The 14100-nt window shown below is 37.5% G+C and overlaps 1 protein-coding gene across 1 annotated transcript in view; it reads left to right on the top strand.

The window, feature by feature from the left end:
• Positions 1-7007, top strand: part of SNAPC1 (small nuclear RNA activating complex polypeptide 1) — a 34513-nt gene extending 27506 nt beyond the window's left edge. Inside the window, exons 9-10 of the mRNA XM_050797767.1 lie at positions 1470-1562; positions 3609-7007. Of these exons, the coding sequence (XP_050653724.1) occupies positions 1470-1562; positions 3609-3643 (128 nt within the window). The 3' untranslated portion in view covers positions 3644-7007. The remainder of the gene's footprint in view (positions 1-1469; positions 1563-3608) is intronic.
• Positions 7008-14100: the final 7093 nt, after the last annotated feature.

Genomic DNA, 14100 nt, shown 5'->3' with positions numbered 1-14100 from the left:
ACAGGCGAGAGCCACCACGCCCAGCCAAAATTTACTTTTTAAAAATTTAATTATTCTTGGCTATTTTCTCAAATGTATTGCATTCTCTTTTATATGTTTCCTTTGTTCTACATTTATCATTTTTGTAATTATAAGTATATTAAAGTAAAATATATTTTATGCTCTTATTTTCTGTAACACTGTATCCTTAACATAATTTAATTTTCTTTTGACAAGTCATGGTCACCATCATGAGGATTATGTTCCTGGGTTTTATAATGTAATGATTCTATCAAGAAAGAAGCCAGATGCGGTTGCTCACGTCTGTAATCCCAGCAGTTTGGGAGGTTGAGGCAGGTGGATCACTTGAGGTCGGGAGTTTGAAACCAGCCTGGCCAATGTGGTGGCATGCACCTGTAGTCCCACCTATTCAGTAGGCTGAGGCACGAGAATCATTTAAGCCTGGGAGGCGGAGGTTGCAGTGAGCTGAGATTGTACCACTGTACTCCAGCCTGGGCTACAGAGAGAGAGACTGTCTCCAAAAAAAAAATAGCTTAAGTGTGGGGCAGTTTATACTAAATGGCTTCATGCCGCAGTGTTTTGTTCTTATGTTTCTCTTTTTTTTTTAAAAAAAATAGTGTATCTGTTACACTTATTGTAGTGAAATCTTTCTGTTCTCAGTGTGCAGGCTCAGGAGGCAGAGGCAGGAGAATTGCTTGAACCCAGGAGGCAGAGGTTGCAATGAGCTGACATTGCGCCACTGCACTGCAGCCTGGGTGACAGAGTGAGACTCCGTAAAAAAAAAAAAAAAAAAAGCAAGATATAATATATCAAATGAGAAAAGTGTTGGGCGAAGAAAAACAGCATAAAAATAGTCACTGTTTATGGGGCTTGCTTTTGGGACATGGAAGTTTTGTGCTAAATGGTACTTGATATGATAACGGTATCTGATACATTTGGTTGGGATATTTCTTCAGGTAACAGAAGGTTGATGTAGACAACCTCTAGTGTTTTTGAAAATGGAAAGTCAGTTGCAAATTATGACTAGAGAAATATATCTTGTAGAGCATATGTGGTGAGAAAAGAAAGTATGTTCACATCCAAAAGTAAGGTTGTTAAACTCAAAAACTACATTTGTAATTAATAAAGTTGAAGTAACATATGCGATTATTCTTTGATGGCTGCAGATATAACCCCTGTTGTGTGTGATAAAGATTAAATATGGTATTTGTGTTTGGCTAATTTTTATTCCTTTTTTCTCTGTTTTATCTAGTGGAAGAACTAGAGACTACTTTCAAAGTATAAATAAAATATGTTAGTACTTGAAAAAATATAGGTATTCTAGAATGTGTATTTCTGCTTACTATTACAGTTTAAGTTTTTACATGTCTAATTTTTATGCTGTAATAATGACATTTTTTGTAAAATGTTTTCTCAAAAAGTATAATATTCTTTGCTTTCATATAAAATCATTTTCTAAATATTTCTAGGTAACGTGCAGAATATACACAAGGAAGATAAACCTTTAAGTCTGAGTATGCCTGTAATTACAGAAGAAGAGAATGAAAGTTTGAGTGGAACAGGTACAGATAAAATTTCGTCAAACTAGTGAAGTAAACTAACTTATATTCGTAGAGCATCAAGGTTTAGAACCCTTGAGGAACATGACAGTTTGCTGTGTGTTCCTGTGATCCTTTCATCTTTGGCCCATTAGAGAATTTCAGTATTAGTCATATCATTAATGACATCTCAGAGTCAAGGATAACACAATAAATGATGGTATGGATATCCATTAGGTATCCTATCAGTTTCATCTGTGTAGAGATGTCTCTGTCAGACCTCTGACCTGCTTTCCTCTGGACATTGTTTCAGTACTTCTAATCCTGACTGCTGCTCTCTTCCAGGAATTTGTTTTCTTTATTTTTTTTCGTGAGACAGGGTCTTGCTGGGTTGCCCAGGCTGGTGTACGGTGATTTGATCACAGTGACTTACTACAGCTTCAACTTCCCCGTCTCAGGCTGTCCTCCCTTCCTGCCTCAGCCTCTTGAGTCACTGGGACTGAAGGCACATGCCCCAGTGTCTGGCTAATTTTTGTATTTTTTGTAGAGACAGGGTCACACTGTGTTGCCTAGGCTGGTCTCAAACTCCTGGACTCAAGTGATCCCCTTGCCTCGGCCTTCCAAAGTGCTGGGATTACAGGCATGAGCCACCGTGCCTGGCTTAGGAATTTGTTTTCATCTTAATTTTTTTTTTTTACTTGTCTTTTCTCTTTTTCTTTTTTTTTTGCCATTTCCCTTTTCTTTTGCACTGGTAGGGAATATTTTTTTTTCTTTTTTCTTTTTTGGTTTTTTTTTGAGATAGTCTTGCTTTGTTACCCAGGCTCGAGTGCAATGGCATGATCTCAGCTCACTGCAAACACCGTCTCCCGGGTTCAAGCGATTCTCCTGCCTCAGCCTCCCAAGTAGCTGGGATTACAGGTGCCCCCCCATCATGCCCGGCTCATTTTTGTATTTTTGTAGAGACGAGATTTCACCATGTTGGCCAGGCTGGTCTTGAACTCCTGACCTTAAGTGATCCGCTTGCCTTGGCTTCCCAAAGTGCTGGGATTACAGGCATGAGCCACCGTGCTTGGCCAGAATATTTCTTTTTGCCACATCTTTTATAATTTTCATGTTTTTGTGTTTTCTATTGCTTTCTTTGCTTTTAATGATCAGTAACCTTTAGGTTCGTGCTGTTTGTAGATGGACAATTATTCGAGTGTTGGTTCTGGCATCTCCTGTAGTAGCCAGAATGATGTATAGTACTAGTGTTTTGGGTTACATTTCTAGGTTTAATTGAAATGAAATTGAAATCTTAGTCATTTTCTTCTTCTTAGTACTGGCCTAAATACCTTTGAGATCTAGCACCCTGGGTTCATATAATTATAGGGAGGGTGTACCCATATGACCCATATGAAACAACTTCACAGTAACTTATTATTAATTAGGATTTAGAATGGCTAAGGGCCACTATCTTAATAGATTGATATTGCAATAAGATTGAGATCTTACTATTTCAATGGATATAGTATTTTTTATTGTTGTTATGTGTTTTTTTTTTTTTTTTTTTTTTTTGAGATGGAGTCTCGCTCTGTCATCCAGGCTGGAGTGCCGAGGCACAATCTTGGCTCACTGCAGCCTCCACCTCCTGGGTTCAAGCAATTCTTCTGCCTCAGCCTGCTGAGTAGCTGGGACTACAGGTGCCTGCCACCACGCCCAGCTAATTTTCTGTATTTTTTTTAGTAAAGATGGGGTTTCACCGTGTTAGCCAGGAAGGTCTCGATCCCCTGACCTCATGATTCGCTCACCTCAGCCCCTCAAAGTGCTGGGATTACAGGACTTTGTTTTAAACTGGCTTCCTGTTACAGGACTTTGTTTTAAACTGCTATATCATTTTGAAGAAAAAATTCTTGAATATGTCAGGTTTAAGATTTTTTTGTTGTGTCTTTGCTGTGAGGGCATCCTTATTGTGTTGTGCCAGTTAGATAGCTATGTAGTTTAAATGTATGATATCAATTAGGTATTATCATTTAAGTGTCAAGTTTTTTTTTTTTTTTCGATCTGACTGACTTTTAAACTTTATGTCTTTAGAGTTCACTGCCTCCAAGAAGAAGAGAAAACACTGAACAAAGAGCCTGGTGTAGTTTTTAATTTTGAGTTTTCTGACAGAAGAAAAGAATGATATTTTGTGTATTGAACAGGAAGACTGCCAGTATTAAAAATAATCCTTCTGGGAAACTGTAGGTTATTTCTTGGAAATTGCAATACATAGTTCTAGAATAAAAGTACACAAAATTAGAATAAGAATTCTTTAACATTTTCTTTAATGATATGCATAAATGGAGATAAAACTTGTATTTAGTATGTAATATAAAAAATTCTGTTATTTGCAGATTGTTACTATTTCCTGTAACGTTTTGTGATACTATACTGTCCGAATACAGTCTGGTAATACTATTCTATTTTATTTAAAATATATTTTATTGAAATATTAATGTTTATTACATGCAAATAACTAATCATTTTGTATCTACAGTCTGATAATGGATTTTTAAATTTTGTATATTCTATTTTGTATATTGTTAAGTGCAATAAAGTTTTTGCCTTGTTTTATTTTTTAATACATAAAAGTTACATTCTCATAACATGTGATTAATAACTTAGGAAGTTCACAATATATTTTCTAATTCTGCAGTTAAATATTATTTAGTGCTTGTTTTAAAGCTCCCTTTGGTCTACTGTATGTTTATGTGTATGTTTGTGTATGTGTAAATATGTATATGTATGTGTGTCCATATTTATATATATGACTAGTCAATAAATTGTGTAAGTACTTGAATACTAATACTTAAATTAGTATTAAATACTAATTTAAGTACTAACTTAAGTACTTAAATATTAATGTATTAAGTATTTAAGTACTTTACTTTCTAATAAAATGTTTAAGAAGAATAATGTAAATTTCAGAATGTGTCTCTGGTACAGAATCGTTGATAGTCACAGAAAAAAAAATCTATAGCTTCATGAATATGCCTATCTGTTAATTTCTCGTTCCAGACATTTTAATAGAGATTGCTTGAGCCATGTTGTTTGAATTGCTGCCAATAGCAGACCACCTCCCTATCATGTTGTTGGCTCAGCTGTTTTTTTTTTCTTCACCCTAATAGAGACGGGGTATTGCTATGCTGCTCAGGCTGGTCTTGAACTCCTGGGCTCAAGTGATCCTCCTGCCTCAGCCTCCCAAAGTACTAGGATTATAGGTGTGACCTACTGTACCCAGTCCTAACCTGTTTCACAGTTGATTATACTTCATGCTGTTTTCCTGCATGAAGTATAATTAAGGGATTTGTTAAGGTAACCCTTAATTAAGGTATTATTAAGGGATTTAGAGTTTGGGTTGCACACCTGTAATCCCAGCACTTTGGGAGGCTGAGGCGGGCAGATCACGACGTCAGTGAAACCCCGTCTCTAATAAAAATACAAATAATTAGCCGGGCATGGTGGTGGGCGCCTGTAGTCCCAGCTACTTGGGAGGCTGAGGCAGGAGAATGGTGTGAACCCAGGAGGTGGAGCTTGCAGTGAGCCAAGATCACACCACTGCACTCCAGCCTGGGCGACAGAGCAAGACTCCGTCTCAAAAAAAAAAAAAAAAGTTTGGGTTGAAGATCAAATTCGTGATATCTCTATATCTAATCTTTAAAAATCAGAATACTAATGCTAACCCAAATAAAATGTTCATTTATTAGCATTTATGCAGTCACAATTGTTTCCTTTGACTTCAAATGATTTTGATCATAGAGGGGGCAGTTTTCATAATGTGGACATTGGGTGGAGCATCTTGAATTTAAACATTGTGGGGTTGGGGTGTAGATCCATTATTGGCCCCACTTGGTATACTAGGTTGTTTGCTAGAACTTGTCTGACTGTTAAAGTTTATAGACATTGTACAGCTAACACACTGAGTTGCCCTCTCTTTTTTCATAACTGTACTTACAAAATACATGCTGTTGTTCCACTTGTACCTCAAGATGGTTAGTGCCCTGCCCCCATTCACAAAGTTAGTAAGTCATGCTTCTGAGTCATAAACACAAGGCTCAGGCTTATAATTTCAATCTTTTTATATAAGCCAATGTGGAAATCCAGAAAGATCCTTTTTAACTATAAGCAGTAAAACTCTACTTCAAAATGGCTTAAATGAAAAGGAAAGTTTATTAAAATCAGGTGAGTTCCAGCAAAGGTTGACTCTGCATTATATAGCACATCAGTTTCATGATGGCTTCATATACCTAGGTTTCCATTTTTTCTTTTCTTTTTTTTTTTTTTTTTTTTTTTTTGAGACAGTTTTACTCTGTCACCCAGGCTGGAGAGCAGTGACGTGATCATGGTTCACTGCAGCCTCAGTCTCCTGAGATCAAGCTATCTTGCCATGTCAGCCTCTTGACTAGCTGAGTCTACAGGTGTGTGACCCCATGCTTGGCTAATTTTTTTGTTTCTTGTTTTTTTTTGAGACAGAGTCTTGCTCTGTCACTCAGGATGGAGTGCAGGGACGTGATCCTGGCTCACTGCAACCTCTGCCTCCCGGGTTCAAGCGATTCTTCTGCCTCAGCCTCCCGAGTAGCTGAGATTACAGGTGTGTGCTACCATGCTCGGCTTTTATATTTTTAGTAGAGACGGGGTTTCACTATGTTGGCCAGACTTGTCTCAAACTCCTGACTTCAAACGATCTACCCTCCTTGGCCTCCCAAAGTGCTGGGATTACAGGAGTGAGCCACCGCACCCGGCTGCAATAGTGAGTTTTTCATGAGTATATGTTGAAGGTAAGGTATGAATCACTTGATAGAGTTGCTTTAAATATGAAATTGAAGCTCATTGAACAGAGTTCAAATAGAACATACCTGTGTTTAACAGTGAGTTTTCAAAATTAAAGTATGAAGTCCAAATACTAGTTACCTATTAAGCTACTTCTATTGCCAACTTAATTATAATTACCAAGTGATAAAGGCATGATTTCAGTATTAAATATTTACTAAATTAATATTTTGTGGGAGAAGAAGGGTTGTGGCAGTGTATATAAACATACACTGTATTTTAAAAATCACACCACTCCTAGAAATCCCAGTATATGAAAGTGGTGTTCAAAGTAGATAATTAGAATTATAGTAGTATTAATGTTATATACCAGGTTTACTTGGGGTATCTTAAAACCCATGAATAAAAACTGGAGTCATAAAGGAAATGCAGCTTGTATGGATGCTTAATTAGGGAAATATTTTTCACTTTGATAGTAAAGTATCCTAATTTCTTCAGAAGAAAACTACCCTGGGAATATGCAGTTCTCTATGAGAATCATAGTGTTGTCTTTGCTTTCTTTTGTAGTAACTCTTATGAGTTTATGTTGTAAGCACATCTAAGATCCCATCTGGGTTTATAACCCCTTTGTCTTGATAACTCAGTTTTCCTAACTGAGTGGATATATTCAATAAGGGGAAACATTCCCAGTCTCTTTAATACCCAGTTAGAGTGATTGTTCCCTGAGACAGGCACAGTTGTACCATTTGCAAGCAAAAGGAGAGACCATGAACAAACTTGAGCAAAGGCTTTGTCTTATATAGGGATTTTTCAGAACAGCAATTTATTAGGGAACTACGTTAAAAACTTTTAAGTGCTGCAAAACTATTTTACTGACTTGTTCAAAAATATTAAGAACTGCAGAGTACTTTGGAAATGGAAATGCAAAGATATGAATGCCAAACTTCAAAATAATTACAGCTAGAAAGTAAGCTTTTAAAAAGTACTTGGATGCCAAGGAAACCAAAGTAATTATGTGGTGACTTTTGAAGTGGCTTTTTAAAGTTATAATAATTGAAAGCTTATGTGTTTACAGAGATCTTAAGATTGATATGAGATGAAGCTCTCATGGCTTGACAACTGAAGGAGACCCAGGTTTCTTTTTTTTCAACTTGAATTGGCTACAATACATGTTTTATTTCCAATAACCTATTTTGGTTATGACAAAAGATTTACACATGTATAGAGAGATAAAATATTTTTAATTGAGGTATCTTTAAAGTGAGCTTTATGGGCTGGAAATTACTTTCATTTTTATGTAAAGAGCCCAGGAAAATAAGCATAATTACTAATGTCTTCCTAACTTACCCTTGATTCTTGAATTCTAGTTTGAAGAATGCTTGCTTTTTAAATGCCATTGAGCAAACTCTGTGGGTGCTTAAGTATTCACATTTTCATTTATCTGTTGAACAACTATAGAGTAATTTTCATTGCACATTTTTCTTATTCCCGCTATTAAAGTAAATGTCAAAGCCTAGATTTCGGGTTGTATAATCTTTTTTTATGTGGTATTTTTTATGCCTGACTTACTTTATTTTAATGTGCTGTATATTGCAGGTCTGGGTTTTTCTTTTCATGATGAATTCGGGCTGCCTCCTTTAAGTTACAAGGAACAAAGGCACGTTGACATTATCTTAGATGCTGGAGGTTTATTTTAATGCTGATCAGAGGCAAACCTTCTTGGAGAGCTGGGAAAAAAATGGCTCTTTGTCATGTAGTGAACACCAGCAGCTTAGACGGCTGGGTTGAGTCCTTGCTTTTGAAGTGGATGTCTATTGCCCTGTAGTTACAATGTGCATCCTCTTATTCATGTGCTCTCCAGCTTCCCTGCCCACGTTCGTCTCTGCTACTTCTCCTATTCTCTATAGTCCCTGAGAGACGATCCGATTGAGTCTATTAGTTATAATCCAAAATAGAGCTCCCTGATTGGGTGGAGATTATTCTGGCTACTGGCCTCCTTTTTTTTTTTTTTTTTTTTTTTTTTGGTAGAGATTCGCTCTTTCACCCAGGCTAGAGTGAAAAGGTGCAATCTTGGATCACTGCAACCTCCATCCCGCAGGTTCAAGTGATTCTCCTGCCTCAGCCTCCCAAGTAGCTGGGGCTACAGGTGTGTGCCACCACGCCTGGCTGATTTTTTTTTTTTTTTTTTTTTTTAGTAGAGACGGGGTTTCACCATGGTGGCTGGGCTGGTCCCAAACTCTTGACCTCAGGATCTACCCGTCTTGGCCTCCCCAAGTGCTAGGATTATAGGTGTGAGCCACCACACCCGGCCCGTCCCCTTCCCCCCCTTTTCTTGAGACAGCGTCTTGCTCTGTGGCCCAGGCTGAAGTGCAATGGTGCCATCTCGGCTCACTGCAGCTTCCACCTCCTGGGTTCAAGCGATTCTCATTCCTCAGCCTCCCAAATAGCTGGGATTACAGGCGCCCGCCACCACACCCAGCTAATTTTTGTATTTTTAGTAGAGACGGGGTTTCACCATGGTGGCCAGGCTGGTCTCCAACTCCTGACCTCAGATGATCCACCCGCCTCGGCCTCCCAAAGTGTTGGGATTACAGGCGTGAGCCACCATACCCCGCCTGGCCTCCCTTATGTCCAACTGAAAGGATAATGGCCCTTAACTAGGACATAGATCCCTGATACAATCAATTGTGGACAGTATAGAAGGGTCGTGTACCTCAGGACAGGGCAAATTATGGGGAAGGACCAACTCTGTCAGCTTTCTGCAGAAGGGGTTGTGAGTAGGGCAAGCCTGTAAAATTTCATGGATTTGTCAGTCTAATCATGGATTTGATGGAAATGATAATGATGCCATACACTACTGTCAATATTTTAACTTCATAATGTAAACAAGTAATGGCAAAAATGTTCACTTGGCTGGATGCGGTGGCTAATGCCTATAATCCCAGCACTTTGGGAGGCTGAGGCAGGTGGATAACCTGAGGTCTGAAGTTCAAGACCAGCCTGGCCAACATGGTGAAAACCTATCTGTACTAAAAACACAAAAATTAGCCATGTGTGGTGGCGTGTCCCAGCTACTTGGGAGGCTGAAGTGGGAGAATCACTTGAACAAGAAGGTGGAGGCTGCAGTGACCCAAGATTGCACCATTGCACTCCAGCCTAGGGGACAGGGTGAGACTTTACCTCAAAAAAAAAAAGAGAAAAGAAAAAAAAAGTTCACTTGACAGCAGCATTGCACAGTGGAAGAGTATCAGACGGCATGGGTTTGCTCTGAGATTACAATCTGCATGTAAGATATAATAAAAATCTACCCGTAAGTTAGGGATGGATATATTCCATTTTATCCTCTTCCATCCTTTGTGATATTGTCGTCATATTTTACTGCTACGATATAAACCGCATCGTATTCTTAATTTAAATAAAGGAAAAAAATAGGAGAAAAAAGTCTTACATTTACCCACATGGGAACCTTATCCACTGCTCTTCATTCCTTCATGCAAACCTATGCTTTCACCCGGAGTAATTTTCCCTCAGCCTGGAGACATTCTTTTAATTTATTGAAGCTTAGTTCTGTTGGAGATCAATTCTATCAGATTTTGTTTTCCTGAGTCTTTATTTCACCATTTTTGAAGGATATTTTTGCTGGATTTAGAATTCTAGGTAGACACCTCTTTTCTTTCATCACGTTAAGGATTGTTGCATGTCTTCAGCCTTCATTGTTTCTGATGAGAAGTTTTCATTCTTACCCATTTTTTGGTATATAACACGCCCTTTTCCTCTGGCCACTTTTAAGGTTTTTTTGTTTGTTTTTGTTTTTGTTTTTACTTTATTTTCAGCCATTTGTATGATGTGCCTAGTGCAGTTAATTTTTCCAGTATATTGTATATGTTTTTCCGCACTGGTCTTACTTGCTTCTCTTTCTAGGATTCCAATTACATGTCTGTTAACTGCTTAGTACTGTCCCAAGTGTTATTGTGGCTTCCTCCCACGTCCCCAGTAATTTTTCTCACCATGCTTCAGACTGAATGATTTGACTTATCTTCAAGTTCATGAATTATTTCTTCTTTTGTATTCAATCTGCTGTTAATCCCATTCAATAACTTTAATTTTAGATGTAGTATTTTTCAGTTCTAACGTTTCTCCTTGACTCTTCTTCATAGTTTTCATATCTGCACTGAAATGTCCCATTTCTTCACCAATTATAACATTTTTTGCTATAGGCTTATACTATTTTATAGATACTGTAAATTTATACTACAGGTGCTATAGGTTTAGCAAGTTTAGCTACCTCGAAGTGTTTGCTAGTTTCAACATTGAGTCTATCAGTATATCTGTTTCCCCTAAAGAGTATATCTGTTTTTATTGACTGATTTATTTTTTGTTGACTATGGTTTACATTTTCCTGTTTCTTTCCCTGTCTACTAATATTTTTTGTATGATCATACATGTTAGGGACTCTGAATTCTATCACCTTCCTCTAAAGAGTGTTGAGTTTTGTTCTATAAGGCAGTTAAGTTACTGACAGAGCATCTTGTACTTATAAGGGGCTTGATTGTAGGCTTTGTTAGGGTGGATCTATTCAGTTTGGTCCTTAGTTTTCTGGCAAATCCCTTAGTCCTGGAAGTGGTCCCTAAATCTAAGGTGTGGGCTTTTTGAAGTGTAATGGAAAGTGTGAAGTGTTTACCACATCACTCTATTCTTGCAAGACTTGAGCTTTGAACTCAGGAGACCTTTGGGTGGTCAGCCGCTGAAATACCCACTCGGGACTTTCAGATTTCTAGCTATTTGCCCTAGAATCATACGGGTTTTTGCTTTGCTTGCAGCCAAAGATCTGAGGGGATTTTATACACAGATTTTGGAGTTTCTCTCTATGATTGCTTCTTTCAGGAATTTCCCACCTTGACTTCCAACCACTCTGACAGCCCAAACTCCATTCTCTGACTCCTCAGATAGGGAAGACTATAACATTCTGCCTGAGTCCTACCTGCCCAGTGCCATGGACAGGGGAGTGCACTCAGGTAAAGTTGTATAAACATGCATATCTCCTTTCCAGCATTGAATCCCTTACAGTTGCTATCACAGAAAGTAATTAGGTGACGTTCCCCCTATTTACCCTGAAGTTACTGAATCATCTTCCCTGGCTTTGCAGGATGTCTCCTAGTTTGCGAAGATTCCACTTTGATTGGGAGTATAACTTAACTCATTTAAGTCACCCAAAGGCTATTCGATCATCATTTAGTGTCTTGTTAACCTAATGGCTTGAAATGAACTGATGCACTTCTGAATATACAGTAAAAATCCCTGATTTTTCAAGGAGTCTAATCTTCCCCAAATGCTAAGCACTACAGAATCAATTATGTCATTAATTTGCTTTTGGTTGCAAGCTACAAAGCTTGATCAGGCTAATTACAGATTATGCTCTCAGGAAAATATTTTTATATGCACTAGTCTTTTTTTCTTTCAGGCACTTTAATATGGGGTTTTAAAAAACCTTAAGACAAATAAAAAAGAAAACCTTCATATAATTACATTACCTACAGGCTAATTTTTAAATACTTTAACATCATAACAATTAAGTGGGCTATGTTAGCTTCAGTTGACAACATTTATTTATTTATTTATTTGCAATGAGGTCTCACAATATCCACCAGGCTGGTCTTGAACTCCTGGGCTCAAGAGATCCTTTTGCCTTAGCCTCCCAAATAGCTGGGCCTACAGGTGCCTGCCATTCTGCCCAGCTAGTTGATCACTTTTAGGAAAGGCAACACCCACAAGAGTTGTTGAACCTGAACTTCTTACGGCATGTCTGATTTTAAATGAAATGAATTTTGCTAAAGTCTCACAAATGGTTAACTCTTCTGCCTTTATTACATGTTTTAAATAGTTGATTTATCTCTTAGTTTCTTGCAGCATAATTGGTATAATGCTTCTCTTGCTCACTTTACATGTCATTTTATTGTAGGTGGTTAACTGAATGTATTCTCTCTGTAAATTTCAACAAGTTGATCATAAAATTTTCCCAGCAGAAACTTTTTGTTTTGTATTTAAAGACTAAACACGCTGTCCTTTATTTAGAGAGTGTATGTTTGGAAAATCATCCTGTTTATTTGTAAATAAAGATGAACCAGCCAGTCACAAAATATAGTTTGTTTTGTTACCACTTTAAAAAATCCCTTATATTTACAAATATAATTCATTCACAAAACGACACTCGATAGAATTAGGACTAAATTGCTTTATAATGTTTCTGGATCTCCATAATCAAGACTGAATTTCCTCAGAGAAGAAAATGAAGAATGTAGAGTGACTCCTCAGGGTTGTCAAGTCAGAATCACTTTGTTCTTTGGTGGATTTAAACACGTTTTCTAATATCAAGTTTTAATAAAATGAGGAGACTATTTCTAGCAATTTGTGTAGGCTAGATGACTACAGGAAATGAAACCAGGCAGGTGTAGCCTTCTAGGAAGGTATCGCTTGGCCTGAAACTCGTGGTATCAAAAGGAGCTAAGTCTGGGCCTGGTCAATAACTCCATCCATTTAGTTTTTAATTCCTACTTTTTTTTTCCTGTATCTGAGAGTTTTATTTATATCTGTCTAGATTTTTTTAATATTTTCTTGTTCTTTGGTCAGCTTTTCAATTTCATCTTTTATTTCATTAAATATTTCAAGCATAATTAATTTACATCCTGTATATTAATTTCAGTATCTGCAATTCAACTAGTCAGTCTATTATTTGTTGTTTTGCTGATTTTCACTCATGGTGATTTGTGTCCTTGTTGTATTTGGTGATCTTGATTTGAAGCTCAAATTTCCTTATACTGAATCCTATGGATTTAATTTGGGATGCTCTCCTTTAGAGAGGATTTATGTTTGTGTCCACTATGAGCCAAGAATGCTATTTTTTTTGTACCTCTAAAGTCCTTTGAGTCCTTGGAATCTCAGGTTAAACTCCAAGTTTGATCTTTTGATTTCAGGAGTTATTAGGTGAACTCTACTTCATTGGTTTCTACTCCACTTGCTTAATATCTTACTGCCTCTTGCTCTGGTTTCAGTTAATTGTTTTGTTTTTCTCCTTGGAGATTCTACTACTTTCTGGTGAGCACAGGAATGCATTAACATTTTTTGTAGTAGTATATTCAGGAGGAATGAGAAGACCCTTTGAAAATATCTGTCTGTCATACTGCCAGAAGTGGAAAGTCCTAGTTTGTGTTAATTTATCAGAAGAAGAAACAAAGGCACAAAGATGGCATGTAGTATGCTTAAGATCACAGAGCTGGTGAGTAGTGAGGCCGTTATTGGAAGCCATGTGGTCTGACTCCAGAGCCTACAATTTTAACCACCACACTCGAGTCTGAATCTCAGTGGATATTGCATAAGTATTGCAAATAATACATTCATGCAGAGCCCTCATGAATGTGATTAGTGGCCTTATAAAAGAGGCCCCAGAGAGACCCCTCAACCCTTCCACCATGCAAGGTGACAGGGAGGAATGGACCCTCGCTGGGCACTGAATCTGCCAGCTACTTGATCCTGGACTTCCCAGCCTCCAGAACTGTGATAAATAAATTTCTGTTGCTTACCAGCACCCAGTTTACAGTGTTTTATTATAGCAGCCCAAACAGACTAAGATAGTAAATGAGGACTTAATTATAGAGAATTATGACCAGTTCACTATCTTCATGGAGGATAAAAAGGATAAGAAGACTTTCAAAATAGATATCTTTAATTAGATATGAGTAAGAGTCATTTATTTAAAAAGTTTGTTAACACTAAATTT

This window comes from Macaca thibetana, chromosome 7, assembly GCF_024542745.1.
Source record: "Macaca thibetana thibetana isolate TM-01 chromosome 7, ASM2454274v1, whole genome shotgun sequence".
In the NCBI taxonomy this organism is placed as follows: domain Eukaryota; kingdom Metazoa; phylum Chordata; class Mammalia; order Primates; family Cercopithecidae; genus Macaca; species Macaca thibetana.
The sequence above is the reverse complement of the archived record's forward strand: the minus strand, read 5'-3'. Positions and strand labels throughout refer to the sequence as shown.